Genomic DNA, 24,716 nt, shown 5'->3' with positions numbered 1-24,716 from the left:
AGAAAAAGCTGTGTGATTAAAAATCGTGAGTAAAACATGAACAGCCACTAATGATGTGTGTTTTCCAAGTGGGGCAAGTGTGTGCAATAGAAAGTGCATCTGCGGCAATTAGTGCACCATTCCAGCAAGTGTATTAGCATTCATGAATGGGTACCTATAAGCTTCAGGTGGTGTTCAGGAAAATGGCATGTACACTAGATCTGATAACTGAGCTCAACTATAGTAACCACTTGTAAACCACTTTATCTTATGCCATACTTACTTCCAGACATCAAGTAAATTCCATTTGGGTCGACTGCAAGACTTGTAACAGCGTCCAGGTGAGCAACCATTGAATGAATGGTCTTGCCTAAAAAGAAACAGCGGAATTACACAAATGTTTAAAAATATAAAGTGTATATATGGGGAAAGGGACATTATAAGCTCAAGTACATTCAGATGCACTTTTTCTTTGTAAGACTAATAGAAAACTGAGATCAAACATCGCTTTACTGAGGCAGCTTTGTTGCACTGTAAGCTGGTGTGCAATAACAGTCAACATTTCTTTCATAATGGATATAAACTGTAATGTACAGATTCTGCAGTTAATTTTAATGGACAAACAGAAACACCTATGGCAAGAATGAGGGAAAATTACAAGACACAGAACATTTATATTGCACTTTTCTCCTAGCAGACTCAAAGCACCCGAGCTATAGCCACTTGGGCCAATCAGTAGGCAGTAGCAGTGTTAGGGAGTCTTGCCCAAGGTCTACTTACTGAGTAGGTGCTGGCTTACTGAACAGGAAGAGATGTGAACCCCTGATGTGTCCTGACATGTCCGATCTCCCGCCCGATCGTTTCCGCACTCGATTCCGCATTGAGGACAATGGAAAAAGATAAAAGCTTGCGCAAGATAAGAGAATTGCTTGCGGAATCGAGCGGAGAATCTATCGGGTGGGAGAATCGAGCTGCAAAATCGAGCCGTGTGTGCCCAGCATTAAAGGGAGGCTGAAGTGAATCTAAAGAGTGGTCCCAAATGATCATTTCCGATCATTCATATGAAGAATTGTTGGTAAACCATCGTTCAGCAAACTATATACTGTATCTCAAGTGGCCACCATTAGTTCATCAGTGCATGCAATAATGCAAATATCAGCAAAGAGGTAAACCACTATGAGCCTCTTTTTTTTGTTTTTGTTACACAGTTACATTCACAAAACTACAAGAAATCTACCACAACCACAGGCATTTTTGTCTCATACTTTCTCTACGCACTAAAATATTCCAAGTTTAAAATATTATTTGGGTTAATTCCTATGAATTACATAAATTGCAAAAGAAAAGGCCAGAATTTGGGGGAGATTTAAGTGTGTGACCACCTATAGTCTGTACTGGCAAACTGAATTAGCTAAACACCAAGAACTTCGTGCCATGCTAATTTTACCCTTTCCAATCTATTTTCAGGAGCACCCACAGTCCCCTCAGCTCTTAAAGTGAACCAGAGACAAAGCACCCTCATGTATTTGGGAACATTAGAGAAAACACCTACCCTACTCCGTTTCATTTTTCACTGCTCAGCCTGCTTCTAATCAACCCTGATAAAATCCCGACTGAGCATTCAGTCTGGTTTTGCTCAGGAACCATTATAGCTGAGTCATTATAGCAGAGCCAGAAGGTGGCAGGCTTGGGCTGGAGAAGACAGACTCCGCTATAATGATTCCTGAGCAAAGCCAGACTGAATGCTCAATCTGGGATTTTATCAGGGCTGATTAGAAGCAGGCTGAGCAGTGAAGAATGAAACAGAAGGCAGGGTAGGTGTTTTCTCTAATGTTCCCACTGATATATATGGTAAAATACATGAGGGTGCGTCGTCCTGTTCAGTTTAGACTGCTAGATAAGGTCCTGTACCACATTCTTTCTGTCTTTGTGGTTCTTAATGGAAAACTGTTAAACTCAGGAGCGGTTTACAGCGCCAAGACTTTGCTATATCTGGTCTGTGGCATTTCTACTGACCTTGGGAACAAGGCGCCTAGGTGTTCCACTCATTTTTCACTGAAATAGCACAAGCCATGTGTTTTAACTATTTATAATTAATTACTGCACAATAATTAGATCTTGATAAAGAACACAGGGGTGTACATGGGTGGCATGTTGGCACTCCAGCCTCATGGTGCTAGAACACCAGGTTGAATCATAACAAGGACACTATCTGCATGGAGTTGCATATGTTCTCCACATGCTTGTATGACTTTCCTGCTTGTCCTCAAAAAATACCACTAAAGAAACCAAGTCCCATTAAAAACCAAAATTAGCTTACCTGGTAATGCGGTTTTTAATAACCCTCCAGGACAGGTGCTACATATGAGATTTGGGCTCCGCCCTCAACAGGAAACACAAAGAACTAGCTCTCTATAAGTTCCACCCCTCAGTATCCACCTGCCAGTACGTTCCAATTAACTGTCCTGATACTGATTCTTCTTTCAAGCAATTTAACAAAAAAACTTGCATATACATAAACATCCGTATAAACACACAGAAATATATGCTTCAGTCAATATTATACATAAATATATATATCAAAATGGGTGGGTCACCTGTCCTGGAGGGTTATTAAAAACAGCATTACCAGGTAAGCTAATTTTGTTTTTTTTGCAATAACCCTCCAGGACAGGTGCTACATATGAGATGATATGCAATAAATACCAACCTCAGGGAGGGACAACAGCCTGAAGAACTTTTCTTCCAAATGCCTGTTCTTCTGCTGATAAACCCAGTCGGTAATGCCTAATGAAGGTGTTCACGGATTTCCAAGTTACTGTCTTGCAGATATCCGCCGCTGTTGCTCCAGCTCTATAAGCCCAGGAAGTTGCCACTGACCCTGTTGAGTGAGCGGTTACCTCTCTAGGACTTTCAACTCCTTTCGATTTGTAACTGACAACCAAAAAAACTAATAGCTAGAGGTTTTAATGCTATCCTCTCATCCAAGTATAGTGATAAGGCTGCCACTTGGATCTTTAGGGTACTCAACGCTAGATTTTTGTCAACGTATTCTTGCAAAAATTTTGTCAACGTATTCTTGCAAAAATTCTAACAATGTAGCGAGCTTATTGGATCGGAGTCCTGTCTTTCTCTTCCATTGACAAAAAGTTTTCCAATAGTTTTGATATATTGCTCTAGTGACTTTCTTTCTACTTTTAATTATATTCTCTGTCACTGTCAGATAACCCTCTATCTTTTAAGATCTTCCTTTCAGAAACCAAGCTGTCAATCGAAGATTCGGAATCTGAGTCCATTTGTCTTCTCTTTTTTGAAAAAGGTTTAGTCTGTCTGTTAATGGCATTGGTCTGTCCACCAGCATCAACTTAATCATTGGATACCAGATTATTTTCAGCCAATCTGGTTCAATTAACATTATACATTGTTGTCGATTTCAGCTTCTGTAATACTATTGGTAACAGCGGTATTGGAGGAAATGCATAAGATATTTGATAATCCCACATTTGAGCCAAGGCATCTACTCCTGAAATCGCCTCTTGGGTCTAGAGAGAAGAACTGGTGGCACTGAGTATTCTCCAGATTGGCGAATAAATCGATCTGTGGTTGTCCCTACTTTTTCGCTAACAACTTGAACACTTCAGGACTTAGCATTAGTTCCGAGTTTGATAGTCTCTTCCTGCTCAACAGATCCACCATGTTGCTTAATGAACCCTTTAGGTGAACCGCTGAGATCGATTGAAGATTGTCCTCCGCCCAATCTAGCAGCTGCAGTGTCAAATCAAGAAGTTGTGATGACCTGGTACACCCTTGTTTGTTTACATACATCACTACTGTCATATTGTCTGACCTGATCTTGAACATGCTGGTCTTTTAACCTGTATCTTGCATGGTCTAGGGCTCTCTTCACTCCCAGATGCTATCTGAAATTTGAAGATTGGGTCTTGATCTACTTTGACCAAGTTCCTTGAAGATATAGCCTATCTATGTGGGTTCTCCCAAGAATACTTGCGTCTGTCAACACTTTTGTCATCTGAAACTACCATAGTCGTCCCTGAGTGACATTGTCTGCTATTATACACCAACTGAGTGATTGTTTCACTGGTGTTGGAATAGACACCATGCGGTCTAACGCTGCATGACTTACTTTCCAACTGCGCAGGAGCCGTTGTAGTAATATTCTCACGTTTCAATCAAGGATGGTCGTAGTCAGCCAACTTCGCTACGCTGGAACTACACGTGGTTTTACTCAATTACACTTTGCCAAACTACGGCTGCGAATATCAAATATTCGTTTTGTATGCATCACGTAGACTACGCATTAAAAATACGCAATTTCGCGTAGTGTGTGCCGATGCTTGTGCCCATATACAGAAATGTTTACGCATTAATTTCTCTATAAATGCTTATACCGGGACCTCTTCAATGCATACATTCCCCTGCGTAAATTTGTAAGCATACAATCGCACGCCGAAAACTAGACGCGAGAAACGCATTCGTAGTTCACTATGCAATACATAACTACGCATAGTGGGCGTAAGCTACGTGTAGCAGTACATCACTACGTGTAAATTCTTAAAGAGACACTGAAGCGAGAAAAAAATGATGATATTATGATTTGTATGTGTAGCACAGCTAAGAAATAAAACATTAAGATCAGATACATCAGTGTAATTGTTTCCAGTACCGGAAGAGTTGAGAAACTCCAGTTGTTATCTCTATGCAAACAAGCCATTAAAGAAAACCTGAACTGAAAATAAAAAGTCAAAATAAACATACACAAGTCATACTTACCTCCTGTGTAGTCTACTCATCAATCTATTTTTCCTCTCCTGCGTCCTGTTTGTCCACTGTGATCAATGGAATTCTCCGTCCTCCATTTTGAAAATGGCTGTTACCCCATAACAGCTTCCTGGTCAGCACACTGTTAAACTGTAACATCGCCCACTTGAGCCATAGGGAAACATGGACACATCAGTTCTCCTCTCAGCTGTAACTGACAGCAACTGATATATAACTGGCAGCAACTGATATATTTCAGTTCTGACAAAATGTTGTCAGAACTGGAAGGGATCACTGTAAGAAGAAAATGGTGAGCTTCTGAGAGGAACTGATGGCAAGGTAACTATGTAATGTTCATTTGAAGTTACCTCGTGTTTATTTTAAATAATTTTACTCAGTACAGGTTCTCTTTAAGCTCTCCGACCAAGTTAGTCGTGGAGAGGGCTGTTATCTGACTTTTATTATCTCAACTGTAATTGAACTGTTTACTTTTCCTCTGCTAGAGGAGAGGTCATTACTTCACAGACTGCTCTGAAAGACTCATTTTGAATGCTGAGTGTTGTGTAATCTGCACATATTATAGAATAATGCAATGTTAGAAAAAACACTATATACCTGAAAATAAAAGTATGAGAATATTTTCTTTGCTGCTAATCTTCTAGTAATTATTCATAGTACACAACCAATTCACTATATCATATTTTTTTCGCTTCAGTGTCTCTTTAAGCGTTGTTTTGAAACTTCACCTATGAACTACGATGCATAGATGCGAACTATGATGCATACATTCGCACTGGCGTAGTTTCTGCTCATCCCTGGTTTCAATGCCGAATATACTGCCGATGCTGTGGATGTCAAAATCCTATTAGACTCATCACTTGTTTGACTGTTACCATTGATTTTTACTGGAAATTTTCCACTAAGGCCTGAATCCTGACTTGTCTTGTGGAAGAAATAATTTCTAAGCTATGGAATTGATTCTGAACCCCAAGAACTGAATAACCTGTGTCGAAATCAAATTTTATTTTTGTCGGTTCCCTACCCAACCTGCTCGTACCAACTGCTGGATGACGAGATCTCTGATGTTTCAACTTCACAATACTGTCTTTCACTACTAAAAGGTCGTCTAAGTATGGAATTATCATAACACCTTTTTAAATGTAGGGTTCCCACAATTTCTGCCATTACTTTTGTGAAGATTCTGGGTGCTGACGTGATTCTGAATGGGAGCAGTAGCAGACCATGCTTTCTTAAGAGAAAATTCAACTTATTTTCTGGGTTTTTAAGGCGGCCTTAGACCTCGAATGCTAACTCATTCACCTTCCAACCTGACTAAATGCAGCATCAAGTTTAGAACATGAATCCCCAAGGCTTAGCGTCTTCCTCAGAAAATGGAAGCCGCCTTTTCAAACCCTGAGGCTACTTTCACAGTGGGACGTTGCGTTTTGATGCAACGTTACAATCGCAACGCAAACTTACAACGCAACGCCCCCAAAAAGTTGCATCGCAAGTTAAAGACTCGTTTTTGTCGAATACAGTACGGCATACAGGCAATGAAAACTTTGCTTCTAAGTCATTACTGAGCATGTGTAAACCGTCTAACGCGGCTTAGCCGTTTATAACGCACAGCATGCAGCACTTTTGTCTTTACCTGCTGCGTTACAATGCAGCCCATTGATTTTTCATTGCTGTGCGGTGGGCTGCGTTGACAGGCTGCACTAAGGTGCGCCTGTAATGTCTTACTGTGAAAGCAGACTTAATATAATTTCTTATTACAGAGAAAGCAATTGCTGGACCCATCAGAGTTATCAGTAGGCTCAATAGCATCCTGAAAAACATGCAAATGATGATTTAATCAATTAAGTCTGCTAACCAGCATGCATAAATACTTAACATGCCATTAGATAGTCATTTGGCATAATCAGTAAAACCCAGACTTAGCTCCACTCATAAAGTTAGGCATATATATTAAAGAGAACCCGAGGTGGCATTGTATTACGTTAGTGGGGCACAGAGGCTGGTTGGGCACACTAACACCAGCCTCTGTTGCCCCATCGTGTGTCTCAAAGACCCCCCCTGCTCGCCGCTATACTCCCCGCAGTGCTGGCGACACACAGCGCGTCGCCAGCACAATGTTTACTCTAGCGCTGTCTGTCAGCGCCGCTCCCCCGCCTCCTCCGCATCGCCGCTACCCGCCCTCGTCCCTTCCCTCCAATCAGCGGGAGGGAAGGGACGAGGGCGGGTAGCGGCGATGCGGAGGAGGCGGCGGAGTGGCGCTGACAGACAGCGCTAGAGTAAACATTGTGCTGGCGACACGCTGCGTGTCGCCAGCACTGCGGGGGTATAGCGGCGAGCAGGGGGGTCTTTGAGTCACACAATGGGGCAACAGAGGCTGGTGTTAGTGTGACCAACCAGCCTCTGTGCCCCACTAACGTAATACAATGCCACCTCGGGTTCTCTTTAAGTATAACAGTGAAACTTAATCCAATTTCAAATTCAAGTAAATTAAATGATAATATAAAAATCATGCTGCCCATTCAAATGCAAGATGCATATGACAAACTAAATGTGCACAGAACACATTTGCTGGGACAATTAATCAATTGATTTTGTCCACCTGCGTGCACAAACCTCATGATGAAGTTATCTGCAGCAAAGATATAAAATCCAGAAGTAAGTAAAGACATGAGACCATGCTTAAGTTAAACACCCATAATCCAAACAATTTGGGTAAATAAACATAGTGCTGAATCCATGGGCAATAGTAGACAAAAGACTTTCTACAACCATCAGCGCTGTAAGAAACTAAAAAAATCTTCCCCTGCGCCAGGTTTAGGAATAGACCTCAGAATCAGACGGGCAACCATCCTCCGAAGTCCGCTGCCACTTACTTGGTCTGTCGTCCTCGGTCTCGTGTCCATCTCCACCAAACACCAACCGCGGTGTGGAGAATGGACCTCTCGGCGTTCTGACAGCTGCGCGTACCGGATACCAGATCTGATGTCACCGTAAGGGCGGAAGTGTCGTGCTCACAGCGCTATTGCCCTTGCCTCCGCTCTGGACACGCTGTGAATCAAACTACCGCCAAAGGAAGTCACCTTTCCGCCTCCGCAAAGTGAAGCTTCCCTCCGACGCGTGATCGGTCTCCACCATGCTGCCTCAAACACCGTCTCTCCTTACATAGCTGACCTCCAGCATGCTTCAGAGATCCACTACCGTGGAAAAACAAGGTACACCCCCAGTAATCCTTCCAGGACAGGGCTACCTATAAAAGTTCCATGGCCTCAGCACTCCCTGGCTGCTGACCATATCTAGCTGTAGAGAGCTAGAGGCTTCCCGGGACAGGAAACACAAAGAACTGGCAGGTGGATACTGAGGGGTGGAACTTATAGAGAGCTAGTTCTTTGTGTTTCCTGTTGAGGGCGGAGCCCAAATCTCATATGTAGCACCTGTCCTGGAGGGTTATTGGAAAAAAATAGTCCTGGTCTCCGTTACTGACATTAGACCTGCGAGTCCTACTGAGGGACAGTTAGCAACATGACCTGGTCAATATATTCTGTAAAGTACTGCATAAAAATATGTAATTGCTTAATAAATACATAATGATAATAAATGTAAACATAGAATCTTACCTGATTTGTTGTCAAAGAACTTGATGTGCCTGTCTTCAAATGCAGCAATCGTAACAGGAAGAGTAGGGTGACTTACAATTTTATTTATGTGGCCGCTGAATGGAACACCTGTTAAAAAAAACGCAAATATAAGAGGAGGTCCAGCTTTCAGAGAGATATTTGATATAGAGCCTGAGAAATCCAGGATACTTACTAGAATCAGTAGGTGACGATAGCTGAAGCATGGACTGTGTTGTTTCTAGGTCATAGAGCACAATGCAGCCACTGGTAAAAGAGGCCACGGCATGGGCAGGATCACAGCCAGCAAAATCTACAGATGTTGGGATGCCGTGTTCTGAGGAAAAAAAGAGGAAAACAAGTCTCAGTACAAAATGAATATCTTCACCAGCTGAGAACAGATCAGCTAGTGGTGATTAAAGCCTTCACAGTAAACACTTATAAATGTATGCTGTGGCTTTTGGCTATTATCTAAAACATGAGCAATTGCAGCTGCTATCATGCAGCCATCAAACCGCTGCATTCCCGCCGCTATAAACTATCTAAATCCCCCCAAACTCCCCCCTGCAAAATCCACCATTTTCTTGGTTGTGGATTTTGCTGCCCTGTACGCTTCCGTGTGAGGCAGGACTATGACCTGCAACCCTGCCTCACACGCGTCTGTCAGCACGTATCTCCGCCTCTCCCCCGCCCCTCTCAGTGAAGGAAGACTGAGAAGGGCAGGGGAGAGGCGGCGATACGCCGCTGACAGACGCATGTGAGGCAGAGCTGCAGCTCATAGCCCTGCCTCACATGGAAGCCCTCCCCGTAGTGTGCCCACAGGGAGTTTGGGGGCATTTAGATAGTTTATAGCGGTGGGGATGCGGCGGTTTAGTTAGGGATAAAATATTAAACATATTTTTGAAATAAAAATACGTTTTCTTTAGAGACTTCAGAGTCTCTTTAAGGAGACATCATCACTCGCCTTGAAGAGGAAGTCTGATGCTGGGAAAACACAATGCGTTTTTCCAGTCGATCGATTTTCGATTCGTTTTTCCGCTCGATTTCCCGCTTGATTCTCTTATCTTTTCTCATCAATTTCCATTCACTTCTATGAGAAATCAAGCGGTTAAACGATCAAAAGTAAGATCGGACACGTCGGAAATTATCTATCGAACCATCTATCAAAAAAAGTATTGTGTATTCCCAATGTGAGCCCTCCACCTCTCTGCAATGGCCCAGGACTGATAAAAGTAGATTAGAGCCAGATTAACTAAATACTGAACAATATAAAAGAAGAAAAGACTGAGTAGGCTGATCGGGAGAATGAATCCACCCCCACTCGGGTTAAAGATAGTACTGCGCAGGCACAGAACGCTCCCGCACATCTACAGTGCACCCGTACTGGCGGGACTAATGCCCTAATACTGGGCAGGATTGAGATTAGCAGAGTGGCTGGGGAGCAGGGCAAGGGAGGAAATGGAGTACACGGGGCTGGAGGATTCCCCAGGTAAGTATCAATTATTTTACTTACTTCGTCTCAGGTTCTCTTTAAGAAGTCACTCTATGCAGTGACGAAAGGGGTAACACCCCTCCACCAAAGGTGGACAAACAGCAACAAAATTGGTTTACCAGAGGTGCCCACAAGTATAAAATACATTAAATTGGTTAAAAAGAAGGTAGTGGTTAACTTACCTTCCCCGTTTGATGACTCAAATAGTCAGTTTCAAAAAGAGGTAACTTTTATTGCTCCTTTATAAAAACCCAACTTGAGTTTGGAGTTTTAGACGTGGTTAAAAAAAGTTCACTTTTTTAACGGACTGTTTGGGTCATTAAATGGGGGGTAAGTCCACCACTACCTCGTTTTAATCAGTTTTCATGTATTTTATACTTGTTGGCACCTCTGGTGAACCAATTTTTGTTATTGCACAAGATAAACTCATATATAGCAATGGTAATAAGAGTACCCCTTCCATGGGCCAAAGGTACGTTGAACATCTTCCACTCACCATCCCCCTCAGGCTGAAATGGCTAATTAAGTCAGTCAGGTATGACCACATAGAGTAAAATTAATAAATGCTTCACTGCATTTCACAGAATCCAAGTATAAACTATGTATCTACATCAGCAGGGATTTTGTAGTTTGCAGGAAAGAGATGAAATAGCTAAACTTTGGTGACAGAAAACAGCAGGGCCTGGACCGCTTGTCTGTATGGATAGCTACACAGCTATATAAAGAAAGTCCATTTTTAAATGTTATGAAGATCGATCTACATTATTGCTTCCAAAATGTGTTTTTCAGTGCTGTATTCAGTTGGGCTTCAGTAAAATGCACAGACTGTAATTAATTTTAAACAACCACTTAGTGAAATAAAGTACCTGAAAGGGACCCTCACCTTTGTTACCATTATAAGTGCCAACACATGGCTTGCTTTCTGGTGGGCTCCATAACCGGACAGTGCCATCAGCTGAACAGGACAATAGAGTATCCTTAACCCCACTGTGAGCGAGGCCCCAAACTGCGTCTGTGTGCCCAAGCAGTGTGCCAGCAAGAACACTAGGATCTGAGGAAAGAACATTTACAACTAGGTTTCAGTTTGTGCAGAAAAGCACTACAGACAATACAGTATAGAAATATTTATGCAAAAATAAAAAAAAGTGTATACAGAGATTCAACTAGCTGACTATACACTTAATGATGTGGCAAAGGAGCAGGACTAGATGTTATGAACCCAAAGGGGGAGAGAGTCCAAAGAAAGGCTGGCACTCAATGCGCTGATGCACTGTACCCTGGTTCCACAAGCCACCTTGGTGCTCACAGTCGTAGAGTCACAATGAAGCAGTAGAAGCAGCAGCACTAGGCACCCAAGCTGAATGCTTATAGATTTATTCCAACAGGTAAATGGACAATAAGGCATCAATGGGTAGTGACAGAAGGTCTAACAGCTGTTTCACAGGCTATTCCCCGCTTCCTCAGAGACCAAAAAGTCTCTGAGGAAGCAGGTAATAGCCCATGGAATGGCTGTTAGACCTTCTGTCACTACCCACTGATGCCTTATCGTATGTTCATGTACCTGTTGGAATACATCAAGCATTCAGCTTGGGAGCCCAGAGCTGCTTCTTCTACTGCTTCGCAGGACTAGATGTCCTGCTGCCGTGGGAGAGAGGAATACTGTTTGGAAAATCCAGTACAGTTGATCATGGGGTTATTGAACTAATTATTCTGCTTTTTAGCACTTAACCACCTCCCGACCGCCTAACGCACAGGGGCGGCCGGGAAGTGGAGCCCTTAAGGACCGGCTCACCCACAGAGGCGGCGGTCCATTTAAGGGCATGGGCGGAGCGATCGCGTCATCCGTGACGCGATCCTCCGCCGGCGCCTGTCACCGCTCGCCCGCCGCAACATCCCGCCAGCTATACGGAAGTGCCGGCGGGATGTTAACCCCGACGATCGCCGCATACAAAGTGTATAATACACTTTGTAATGTTTACAAAGTGTATTATACAGGCTGCCTCCTGCCCTGGTGGTCCCAGTGTCCGAGGGACCACCAGGGCAGGCTGCAGCCACCCTAGTCTGCACCCAAGCACACTGATTTCTCCCCCCCCCCCTGCCTAGATCGCCCACAGCACCCCTCAGACCCCCCCTGCCCACCCCCCAGACCCCTGTTTGCACCCAATCACCCCCCTAATCACCCATCAATCACTCCATGTCACTATCTGTCAACGCTATTTTTTTTTTATCTCCCCCCCCTGCCCACTGCCCCCTCCTGATCACCCCCCCACCCCTCAGATTCTCCCCAGACCCCCCCCCCCCCCGTGTACTGTATGCATCTATCCCCCCTGATCACCCGTCAATCACCCCGTCACTGCCACCCATCAATCAGCCCCTAACCTGCCCCTTGCGGGCAATCTGATCACCCACACCAATAGATCGCCCGCAGATCCGACATCAGATCACCACCCAAACGCAGTGTTTACATCTATTCTCTCCTCTAAACACCCACTAATTACCCATCAATCACCCCCTATCACCACCTGTCACTGTTACCCATCAGATCAGACCCTAATCTGCCCCTTGCGGGCACCCAATCACCCGCCTACACGCTCAGATTGCCCTCAGACCCCCCCCCCCCCCTTACCAATTCGCCAGTGCATTAGTTACATCCTTTCTTCCCTGTAATAACCCACTGATCACCTGTCAATCACCTGTCAATCACCCCCTGTCACTGCCACCCATCAATCACCCCCTGGCACTGCCACCCATCAATCACCCCCTGTCACTGCCACTCATCAATCAGCCCCTAACCTGCCCCTTGCTGGCAATCTGATCGCCCACCCACACCAATAGTTCGCCCGCAGATCCGAAGTCAGATCACCTCCCAAGGGCAGTGTTTATATCGGTTCTCTACCCTAAACACCCACTAATTACCCATCAATCACCCCCTGTCACTGCTACCTATCAGATTAGACCCCTATCTGCCCCTAGGGAACTCAATCACCCGCCCACACCCTCAGAATGCCCTCAGGCCCCAGCCCTGATCACCTCTCCAGTGCATTGCTTGCATCTATTCCCCCCCTCTAATCACACCTTGAGACACCCATCAATCACCTCCTGTCACCCCCTAGCAAACCTACCCATCAGATCAGGCCCTAATTTGCCCCGTGTGGGCTCCTGATCACTCGACCAAACCCTCAGATCCCCCTCAGACCCCCTTCCGATCACCTCCCCAGTGCATTGATTGCATCTATTTTCCCCTCTAACCACCCCCTGAGACACCCATCAATCACCTCCTGTCACCCCCCTAGCACTCCTATCCATCAGATCAGGCCCAATACAACCTGTCATCTAAAAGGCCACCCTGCATATGACCGGTTCCACAAAATTCGCCCCCTCATAGACCACCTGTCATCAAAATTTGCAGATGCTTATACCCCTGAACAGTCATTTTGAGACATTTGGTTTCCAGACTACTCACGGTTTTGGGCGGTATAGGAACCCCAGAAACGAACCCCATTTTAGAAAAAAGACACCCCAATGTATTCTGTTAGGTGTATGACGAGTTCATAGAAGATTTTATTTTTTGTCAAAAGTTAGCGGAAATTGATTTTTGTTTTTTTTTCACAAAGTGTCATTTTTCACTAACTTGTGACAAAAAATAAAATCTTCTATGAACTCGCCATACACCTAACGGAATACCTTGGGGTGTCTTCTTTCTAAAATGGGGTCACTTGTGGGGTTCCTATACTGCCCTGGCATTTTAGGGGCCCTAAACCGTGAGGAGTAGTCTAGAAAACAAATGCCTCAAAATGACCTGTGATTAGGACGTTGGGCCCCTTAGCGCACCTAGGCTGCAAAAAAGTGTCACACATGTGGTATCGCCGTACTCAGGAGAAGTACTATAATGTGTTTTGGGGTGTATTTTTACACATACCCATGCTGGGTGGGAGAAATCTCTCTGTAAATGGACAATTGTGTGTAAAAAAAAAAAAACAATTGTCATTTACAGAGGTATTTCTCCCACCCAGCATGGGTATGTGTAAAAATACACCCCAAAACACATTATACTACATCTCCCGAGTACGGCGATACCACATGATTGGCACTTTTTTGCAGCCTAACTGCGCTAAGGGGCCCAAAGTCCAATGAGTACCTTTAGGATTTCACAGGTCATTTTTGTTTCAAGACTACTCCTCACGGTTTAGGGCCCCTAAAATGCCAGGGCAGTATAGGAACCCCACAAATGACCCCATTCTAGAAAGAAGACACCCAAACATATTCCGTTAGGAGTATGGTGAGTTCATAGACGATTTTATTTTTTGTCACAAGTTAGCGGAAAATGACACTTTGTGAAAAACAACAATTAAAATCAATTTCCGCTAACTTGTGACAAAAAAACACAAGTTAGCGGAAATTGATTTTAATTGTGTTTTTTCACAAAGTGTCATTTTCCGCTAACTTGTGACAAAAAATAAATTCTATGAACTCACCATACTCCTAACGGAATACCTTGGGGTGTCTTCTTTCTAAAATGGGGTCATTTGTGGGGTTCCTATACTGCCCTGGCATTTTAGGGGTCCTAAACCGTGAGGAGTAGTCTTGAAACGAAATTTCTCAAAATGACCTGTGAAATCCTAAAGGTACTCATTGGACTTTGGGCCCTTTAGCGCAGTTAGGGTGCAAAAAAGTGCCACACATGTGGTATCGCCGTACTCAGGAGAAGTAGTATAATGTGTTTTGGGGTGTATTTTTACACATACCCATGCTGAGTGGGAGAAATAACTCTGTAAATGGACAATTGTGTGTAAAAAAAATTAACAAATTGTCATTTACAGAGATATTTCTCCCACCCAGCATGGGTATGTGTAAAAATACACCACAAAACACATTATACTACTTCTCCTGAGTACGGCAATACCACGTGTGGCACTTTTTTGCAGCCTAACTGCGCTAAGGGGTCCAAAGTCCAATGAGCACCTTTAGGCTTTACAGGGGTGCTTACAATTTAGCACCCCCCAAAATGTCAGGACAGTAAACACACCCCACAAATGACCACATTTTGGAAAGTAGACCCTTCAAGGTATTCAGAGAGGGGCATGGTGAGTCCGTGGCAGATTTCATTTTTTTTTGTCGCAAGTTAGAAGAAATGGAAACTTTTTTTTTTTTTTTTTTGTCACAAAGTGTCATTTTCCGCTTACTTGTGACAAAAAATAATATCTTCTATGAACTCACTATGCCTCTCAGTGAATCCTGGAATTCTAGCCCCTCATGAAACATGACAGGGGGTCAGAAAAGTCATAGATGCTTGAAAATGGGAAAATTCACTTTTTGCACCATAGTTTGTAAACGCTATAACTTTTACCCAAACCAATAAATATTCACTGAATGGGTTTTTTTTAAATCAAAAACATGTTTGTCCACATTTTTCGCGCTGCATGTATACAGAAATTTTACTTTATTTGAAAAATGTCAGCACAGAAAGTTAAAAAAAATCATTTTTTTGCCAAAATTCATGTCTTTTTTGATGAATATAATAAAAAGTAAAAATCGCAGGAGCAATCAAATAGCACCAAAAGAAAGCTTTATTAGTGACAAGAAAAGGAGCCAAAATTAATTTAGGTGGTAGGTTGTATGAGCGAGCAATAAACCGTGAAAGCTGCAGTGGTCTGAATGGGAAAAAAGTGGCCGGTCCTTAAGGGGTAGAAAGCCCTAGGTCCTCAAGTGGTTAAAATACATAATTGCCTGAACACTTGACAATTTAGTCCGTTTTTCAAGGAATTAAAAAGGACTGTCACGTTCTAAGAATCTAGAAATCATGGAAGATTGAACATCGTGGGATTTTGTGAGCCTATTCTCAGAATTTCAAAGACAGCCAGCAAGAAGTAAGGGACAGCCTTGCAATAAACAGAGTACTGCTGTGAAATAAGGGAGGATTTAGTTGCATACCAAAGGTAGGGTGGGAGGTAACTATACCTCATTGGAAATGTCAATTTAGTGAGTTGCCTCTCAGAACAGGTTGAGGCTAACTGCATTAGTACCTGTGAAGGGGCTGTAGAAATATCCAAAGTATAAAAGATGCTGTCTAAAGGACCACTATAGCAAAAAAAAAAAATGTTCATTTAAAATAAATGAAAAAAAAAATAAAAGTACATTTTTTACCACAGTAAGATGTGCCATTAATTACTTTTCTTCTTTTTCCTGTCACTTACAGCAGGTAGTAGAAATATAACAGAACTGACAGTTTTTTTTACTAGCCCTTCTCCTCATGGGGAATTTAGGGTTTTCTTTATTTTCCAGATTTTCCAGAGCATTTACTGAACGGCAATTAGTTAGTCCAACTGCCAGAATAATGTACAGAGATGGACTAGTCAAAAACCTGTCAGTTCTGTCAGATTTATACTAACTACTGTAAGTAACAGGAACATAGGGGAAAATAAATGTATGCCTATTTTACTCTGGGAGAAACATACTTCTTATTTGTATGTTTACATGCATTGTACATTTGATAGTGGTACTTTAACTCATTCAGGTTCCGTGGTTTTCACGAGAGAAATGTTCACCTCCCATTCATTAGCCTATAACTTTATCACTACTTATCACAGTGAACTGATCTATATCTTGTTTTTTCCGCCACCAATTAGGCTTTCTTTGGGGGGTACATTTTGCTAAGAGCCACTTTACTGTAAACGCATTTTAACAGGAAGAATAAGAAAAAAATGGAAAAATTCATTATTTCTCAGTTTTCAGCCACTATAGTTTTAAAATAATACATGCCTCCATAATTAAAACTCACGTATTGTATATGCCCATATGTCCCGGTTATTACACCATTAAAATTATGTCCCTATCACAATGTATGGCGACAATATTTTATTTGGAAATAAAGGTGCATTTTTTCCATTTTGCATCCATCACTATTAACAAGTTTAAAATAAAAAAATTATAGAAATATTTCATCTTTACATTGATATTTAAAAAGTTTAGACCCTTAGGTAAATATTTACATGTTTGTTTTTTTTTAATTGTAATGGTTTTTTTTATTTATAGTAAACATTTTATTTGGGTAGTTTTGGGAGGGTGGGGGGTAAACAATAGATTTATAATGTAAATGTGTGTTGATTTTAATTCATTTTTATTTTCAGGTGTAGTATTACTTTTTGGCCACAAGATGGCGGCCATGAGTTTGTTTACATGACGTCACTCTGAACGTAACACACGCTTAGAGTGGCGCATCAGGAAGTGAATGGCCAGAAAAGGCGCAGCTTCCGAGAGAAGCTGTCGCTTTTTCAGCGGGGGAGAGGAATCAGTGATCGGACTTCATAGTCCGATACATTGATTCCCTGACTACCGAATCCGCGGCCGGGAGTGCGCGTGCACGCGCGCGATCGGCCGCGGGGGCGCGCGGTAGCGCACATGGTTTCTGGACGTAGTTTCTACGTCCAGAAACCAAAACACGTTAAGCAACACTTTAAAGTGAACCTAAAGCCACAAAAAAAATAATAAAAAAAAAATAAGATGAACTCACCTGGGGCTTCCCTCAGCCCCCTGCAGCCAATCGGTGCCCTCGCAGCTCCGCTCCGATGCCTCTGCACCCGCCGGAGAACACTTCCTGTTTGGCCGTCACCGGCCGACAGGCATAAGAACGCGAGTGCACCAATTGGCTGCAGGGGGCTGAGGGAAGCCCCAGGTGAGTTCATCTCATTTTTTTTGTGGCTTTAGGTTCACTTTAAGAGGAACAGGCTACTAAAAGGGAGACAAAATGTCTACTTCATTCATAAGAACCTGAAGTGAGAGCAATAAGGAAGGGGCTGGGGTAATGTTCATTTAACACCCAGAACAAGTATCAGGTGTTTGGAATCCTCCTGAGAACACTAGTTGCATGTTTGACAACTACTGAAGGCAAAAGATCAGATAACAGCCAGGCAACTCTAATTTATAATGTGAATAAAGAGAACATACACATTCCTCTTACTCAAGATTTCTTCAACATATACAGTATATGGCCTCAATTCACTAAGTTTTATCAAACACGTTATCAAACGTTTGATAATTTACCTCATGTGAAAAATCTAATTTTGACTTCACTAGGGTGTTATATATGTATTGAATGTTTTCTCGATAAAACGTTCAATAAATCTGTACCACATTAGTGAATTCAAAATTAGATTTTACCCATGAGGTAAATTATCAAACGTTTGATAAAGTGTTTGATAAAGCTTAGTGAATTGAGGCCTATAGTCACTAATTATATGTACAGCAATGAATACTGGTAACTTCTATTCCCTAGTTAAGATATAGCACATACAAAGGACAATGCATATTTCTAATAAACTAGCAGGTGGTAAAATGTTTGTTCAACTTACCATAGGTGTCGTATGGATCTACATTAGGACTAGGCATTTTCCACCACTGAATTGTAGAATCCAACCCTCCGCTGTAACAGTGCTCTCCATTAGAGCTAACCACCAGGGACAGGACTGGGCCGCTGAAAAAATAAACCATTCAACATGATCATCAACTGGGTCTGCAGAAATGGTCTTATGTGTCTTATGTAGTAACTGTTTCTTCTGTGATCACTTACATGTGAGCCCTGAATGTGTAGATTGGTTCCACATCAAGGGAGGCACTCCTGAAGAAAGAGAACAAGCATTTTATTTAGCACATATACAAGTTCTGAATTACAATTAAAAACTGGACAGGACCAAATACAGCACAGTTCATGTATATATGACGGTCATGAAATGTCCATTGGTGAGCAGTGTAATCGAGCAGTGTGTACATTGCTTATGGAAGTGGTAACAAAACTAAGAGATAGGAGGACAGGAAACACAAATCTACTCTGCACCCTTGGTTCATTTTGCCTGATCTACTAATACACACTTTATTGCCTTCCTTAAAGTGAACTTGTAGCATCACAAAACTGGTTAAACAAAAATATTGCCAAAGTGCAGAATTTTGTGGAACCTGCAAGTTCCTACATAAACGTTTTGGCACATCAAGAACCCCTGCAACCCAGGAACATGCAAATTAAGTTAATATTGACTTTCAGATTGGAGACAAGATGGGCCATAATAGTTCAAATAGTCTAATGTCTGAGCGTCTATGGATCATTCTGGCCATACTGCTGGGATGGAATTGAGAATTCCTACAGGAGCTTCACCATGCAAGTCCATGCTTTAGCTTTTTTTTTTGTTAGTTTGGTCATATTTTGTAACGCAATATATACATTTTAAAATCTACATTAACCAGGCTTACTTTTTGGCAGGGACTGTTTTCTGTAGGTTCCACAATTTTAGGGTGTGGTCTTCAGAGGCGGTTACCAATACTGGTTCAACAGGGTGAAATGCTAATGCTCTAACACCATCAAAATGACTTCTTAAGGTGTATTTGAGGTTCCATGTCTTCCTAAATGCATCCTTATTAGTTGGCATCTGCTACAAGAAAAAGTTGAAAACTGATTATGATTCTGGAAAGAAATGAAATACAGTATTTCACCCATGAGGCCATTAAACCACTTGCTACGAAATGGATGTTAATAAACATTATGTTTGTGCATCTTTAGTGCAAATAGGACATTTATATAAACTAAAGCATTCACGCCTTCAATTTTGATTGGCCAATCACTGGCCTATTTTACCACTTTTACGTAGTATGAGAGTTTACCTACACAATCTGTTCACATCATCTGTTGACTTTCATACTACATGGAGTTGGTAAAAGTGGCAAATCATTGGCCAATAAAAACTGAAGCTGTGTACCAGGCTTAAAGAGAACCCGAGGTGGGTTCTAAGAATGCTATCAGCACACAGAGGCTGGGTCTGCATATACTCCCAGCCTCTGTTGCTATACAGTTCCCCCCACAGGCACCCCTGCGCTCTGCTTGCCCCCCTTAAATCGTACGCCGAGCTGTCACACAGCGTGTCGCAGCCAGCTGTTTACTTCTGCATCAGAAAGTCTCGCCGCTCCCCCTCCTCCTCCATAGCTCCGGTGCCTACCCGCATCCCTTCCCTCCCCGGCGATTGGAGGGAAGGGACGCGGGCAGGGACCAGAGCTATGGAGGAGGCGGGGGAGCGGCGAGAGTGACAGATGCAAATGTAAACAGCCGGCTGCGACAAGCTGTGTGTCGACAGCTCGGCGTTGGATTTATGGGGGCAAGCAGAGCGCAGGGGGGCGCAGTATAGCAACAGAGGCTGGGCAGTATATGCAGACCCAGCCTCTGTGTGCTGATAGCATTCTGAGAACCCACCTCGGATTCTCTTTAAAGAGAATCCGAGGTGGGTTTGACAAATCCAAATTCTATTAGGACACAGAGGCACATTCTGTATATGACCAGCCTCTGTGTCCTTCCAGCGTTCCTCCAACCCCCCCTGCTGTCCCCCATTAAAAAAAGCGCCAGGCTAGTGACACGCAGATTGTTGCTGGCCTCTTATTAACCTCTGCCTGTCATTCAGAGCTGCTCCCCGCCTCCTGTATAATGCGGCTCCCTGCCTTTGTCCTTTCCCTCTCCGCCTCTGTAAGCTTCCTCCAATTGGAAGCGGAGGTGGGGAGGGAAGGGACACAGGCGGGGAGCATTATACTGGAGGCGGGGGAGCAGCGCTGAATGACAGGCAGAGGTAAATACCAGGTTAGTGACAATCTGCGTGTCTGGGGGAAAGCAGAGCCTGGGGGTGGGGGGTGAACGGGACGCTGGAAGGACACAGAGGCTGGGCATTGTATACAGAATGTGTCCTAATAGGATTTGTCAAACCCACCTCGGGTTCTCTTTAAAGCCTGGTACAAAATTGTAATTACGATTGGCCAATCACTGACCACTTACTACATCCATGTTTGAGAGCCTACCTACACAATCTGCTCATAGTATTCAATATATGTTGACCCCGGAGGTGATAAAATTACTAAGTTATTGGTCAATCATAACTGAAACTGCGTACCAGGCTTTACATTCTGGCACAGAGCATGTTCACTGCGGAAGTGCTCAGGCACATGCATTCATACCCTTCATCCCATGGCATTAAGTGGTTAAAGCCACTTGAAGTGAAAATAAACTGATGAGATAAACAATTGTATTTATAGTCCTAAACCTAAATAGGACTTTCCTGGAATCCCATAATCATATTTTGATTTGAAAGGTTAATATTATAAGTTTTCACTGCCTCAAGTGAATGACTGTTTTTAATGTTCATTCAGCTCCCATACAGACAGATCTTAAGCCCCATCTACACGATAAGATTCTTTGTGCGATTCGATTACAATTCTATTTACGATCCAATTAAATCCGACATGTCTGATTGGGATTCGATTCAATTCGATTTGCCATTGTTTTTCAATGGCAAATCAAATTGTATCGAATCAAATCCAGATCGAACATGTCAAATTTAATCGGATCGTAAATGGAATCGTAATTGAATCGCACAAAGAATCGTATTGTGTAGATTGGGCTTTAAATTACTCAACGCATTCCCCGCACTCAAAAGTGTTTCTCAGCCACCCAGGAGTTTAAGGACACAGCCTAGTTCTAAGTAGGCCTGGGGCGGCACATACACGTTTATCGCATCATGTCACTTTAAAGCAGACATTTTGTATAAACATAATCTGACATAAAATTGAACATAAAATTTAAAAAGAGACAAGCAAGAGTGATTACTTTGGGACACTTAAAGCACCACAAATTGCTAAATGAAAAAAAAAAAAAAAAAAAGCTAGAAACTGCTTTCCTATGTCTTGGTCGCTTACAGTAAGTATTACAAATATGACCAATCTGACAAGTTCTGAACTAATTCATCTTCTCATGAGAGATTTCTTTATTCCTTACAAAATCACTCCCTGGAAAGCATCTATACAAATATGCTGGCTGACTGGCCTCTCTCGTCGCTGCACACTATCCTGACAGTTGGACTGAGCAACTGCCATTAAGCAAGTGCTTTCAAAAACAAAGAAATACCAAGGAATCCCCCATGAGTATATAAACTAGTCCAAAACCATTAAACTCAGTCTGATTTGTACTGTCTATTCTATTGTATAGGGACAGTGACACAGGAAATAAGTAATTTATAGTTTTATAGTTAATTTTACTTTGGGACAAATTTTATATGCATGCATACACATTCATTTTTGGACACCTTATATGTATGCATACACATATTCTTGTACACCTTATATGTATGCAAACACATGCATTTTACAATGATAGTGGTCCACTAAAGTGGACCTAAAGCAAAAAATAAAATCTCCTTGGTCAAAAAATAAATTCATATTTAAAAGCTAATATTCTATGCCATACAATTTAGGTTTTCTTAGTTTTCATACTCACCCTCTTGAAATAGACCCTAGGTAGTTTTTAGCCCTTGCAAGGGCTGCTGGAAGGCATCTCTTAAAACAGCCCAGTGGGTGTGCCCCATCAGGTACTGCGACTGTGCCAGTAAAGCTAGGTACACACCTAGAAGATACTTGTCTAAGGAGGCCGTTCAGATCCATCTCAAACAAGAGTCTAGTGTGCAGGTTTATTCTTTTCAAAAGCACCCCCTTCAAGGATCAATACAAAGATGCTCCCCAGCTAAACTACTTTCGTGCTCACTGTTCTGGTACACTGACTGTTCCCAGGGCCGGATTTGTACATTTTACCGCCCAAGGCCTACTGTCACCAGCCTCCCTACCCCGTTCCAGTGCTTCCCTCGTCCTGTGCTTTTCTCTCCCTGCCCTGTAATGTCCTCCACTGCTACGGCCGGGTCTGTGACTGCTGCCAATTACATGTTTGGAAATTTAACTGCATGAGTGTGCCAGCGGCTGCCTGCCCCATGCTTCCTATGTCCTAAGCCTTGCTTTAAATCCAGCCATGGCCACTGTCGTTCAGGTAGTGCTCCTAAATCTAAAGGAAACCTTAGTATCTCCCACAGCCCAAAACATGTCAGTAAGAGATTCAATGCCCCCATGTTCATCATACCTACTGTGACACCTGCATTACAGGATTACATTTTTACAGTTTTTTGCACAGTGGCCCTTTAATGTTTACTTTTCTTGAATGTCTCCTGCAAAATACATAGTCTACATAGAAAGGTAACAAGTAAAGTATATCGAAGTGTTGCTTTGAAAAGAGCCCCATCTCCGAAAAGTATATATGTACTGTGCAAGTGTTACTTTGCAAACCACATTATCACGACTTACATCATAACTGTAGTCCGAATCATTGTTCACAGTGAGGTCTGCCAGGTCTCCAAGCCCTAAGACGCTCTCTAGAACATCCTCTGACCCCATGATGAAGGACTTCCCACTTCCAGAAGGAAATGTTATAGGCTCAGCTATGAACATAAAGAAGTGCTTGGTTAATAAAATGGAGTTCAATTCAATTCTTTCTGCATGAATACATTTAAAAATGTTGCTACAAAACCTACTGAGGCAAATAACACTGTAACAGACAATCGGTGACGGACCACGGGATCAGGACAATAGTAACTAGAAACAGAATGAATTGTCCCCAAGGGGTGCGTACCTTCCTCTGCCCTCCCACCTTCATGATCTGTTATTCTGGTTGGTGACCGGGCCGGACTCAGGATGCCTGGAGGGATGTGGGACAGATCCTCATCACCCAGGTCAGCAATCATATCGTGCAATTTCATCCGGTTCACCCCTGTAAAGTAATAGCGTTGGTTTGCATTGATAAGATCACCCCGTCTACTTTGAAGTTTCTTTGAAAATATCTATAGATCACAATCACAATTCAAGTCCATCGGTTTCCAAATAGGTACATATGGAACCCCTGCATGTCTATTTCCTGTATATCCTCCATGTTGTGCAGGATACGTTGATGCCTAGACTTAAATGTCTGATAAGCAGACGTGTGCCCTCTCCCTTACATGTGGGGCCATGCTATACATGAGATTTCATGACTACTACTAGCTGCAGCTACTAAGTTGCCAAGCACTTGCCAATAAACGTCAGCTAATAAAGCCATTAACCACTTCCTCAAAAATATAAGTTTATAGATGTCCTATTTGTGTACCTTTAGTGCAACTAAGACATTTATATAAACATCCATTCTGGTGAAGTGCATTTGCTCCGTGGGGCATTTTTACCCATCAGCCTATGGCGTTAAAGGGAAGGTTCAGGGAGGGTGGTTAAAAAATAAAAATCAATTTCCACTTACCTGGGGCTTCCTCCAGCCCGTGGCAGGTAGGAGGTGCCCTCGCCGACGCTCCGCAGGCTCCCTCCCGGTGGTCTCCGGTGGCCGACCCGACCTGGCCAGGCCGGCTGCCAGGTCGGGCTCTTCTGCTCTCCAAGGCCCGGCACTTCTGCGTCCCACGCCGGTGCGCTGACGTCATCGGACGTCCGCCGGGCTGTACTGCGCAGGTGCAGAACTACTGCGCCTGCGCAGTACAGCCCGGAGGACGTCCGATGACGTCAGCGCGCCGGCGTGGGACGCAGAAGTGCCGGGCCTTGGAGCGCAGAAGAGCCCGACCTGGCAGCCGGCCTGGCCAGGTCGGGTCGGCCACCGGGAGGGAGCCTGCGGAGCGGCGACGAGGGCACCTCCTGCCTGCCACGGGCTGGAGGAAGCCCCAGGTAAGTGGAAATTGATTTTTATTTTTTAACCACCCTCCCTGAACCTTCCCTTTAAGTGGTTGACCAATATAGAACACTACAAATAGATGCTAGTGGCTTTACTGTCATAGGTGTTAATATTTGCAATGGATGACATTCTAAGAAACTGAGGTACCCTCAAGTCATCTCTTCAAAAGATTCATATGCAGCTCCTCTGGACACCAACATAAGTTTGAGCATCTTTCAACTCATGAGAGCTCTGAGACAGTTTTCTAGACCATATGGATACAAAAGTTCCAGTCTAAAAGTTCACTCAATGC

General features: G+C 43.1%; 1 protein-coding gene across 8 annotated transcripts in view; it reads right to left on the bottom strand.

The window, feature by feature from the left end:
• Positions 1-24,716, bottom strand: part of STRN3 (striatin 3) — a 128,191-nt gene that overhangs the window by 3,924 nt on the left and 99,551 nt on the right. For 2 of the 8 annotated variants that reach the window (XM_068253868.1, XM_068253871.1), the window contains 9 exons: positions 23,351-23,488; positions 23,026-23,159; positions 19,120-19,298; positions 18,446-18,493; positions 18,228-18,349; positions 10,763-10,930; positions 8,584-8,724; positions 8,391-8,498; positions 263-349 (listed from right to left, as the gene is read on the bottom strand). In XM_068253868.1, coding sequence (XP_068109969.1) covers positions 263-349; positions 8,391-8,498; positions 8,584-8,724; positions 10,763-10,930; positions 18,228-18,349; positions 18,446-18,493; positions 19,120-19,298; positions 23,026-23,159; positions 23,351-23,488 — 1,125 coding nt within the window. The remainder of the gene's footprint in view (positions 1-262; positions 350-8,390; positions 8,499-8,583; positions 8,725-10,762; positions 10,931-18,227; positions 18,350-18,445; positions 18,494-19,119; positions 19,299-23,025; positions 23,160-23,350; positions 23,489-24,716) is intronic. The other 6 variants (XM_068253869.1, XM_068253872.1, XM_068253873.1 and 3 more) reach the window with 4 other exon arrangements.

This window comes from Hyperolius riggenbachi, chromosome 9 (genome assembly GCF_040937935.1).
Source record: "Hyperolius riggenbachi isolate aHypRig1 chromosome 9, aHypRig1.pri, whole genome shotgun sequence".
NCBI classification, from domain to species: Eukaryota; Metazoa; Chordata; class Amphibia; order Anura; family Hyperoliidae; genus Hyperolius; species Hyperolius riggenbachi.
This window is presented reverse-complemented; position numbering and strand designations above follow the sequence as displayed.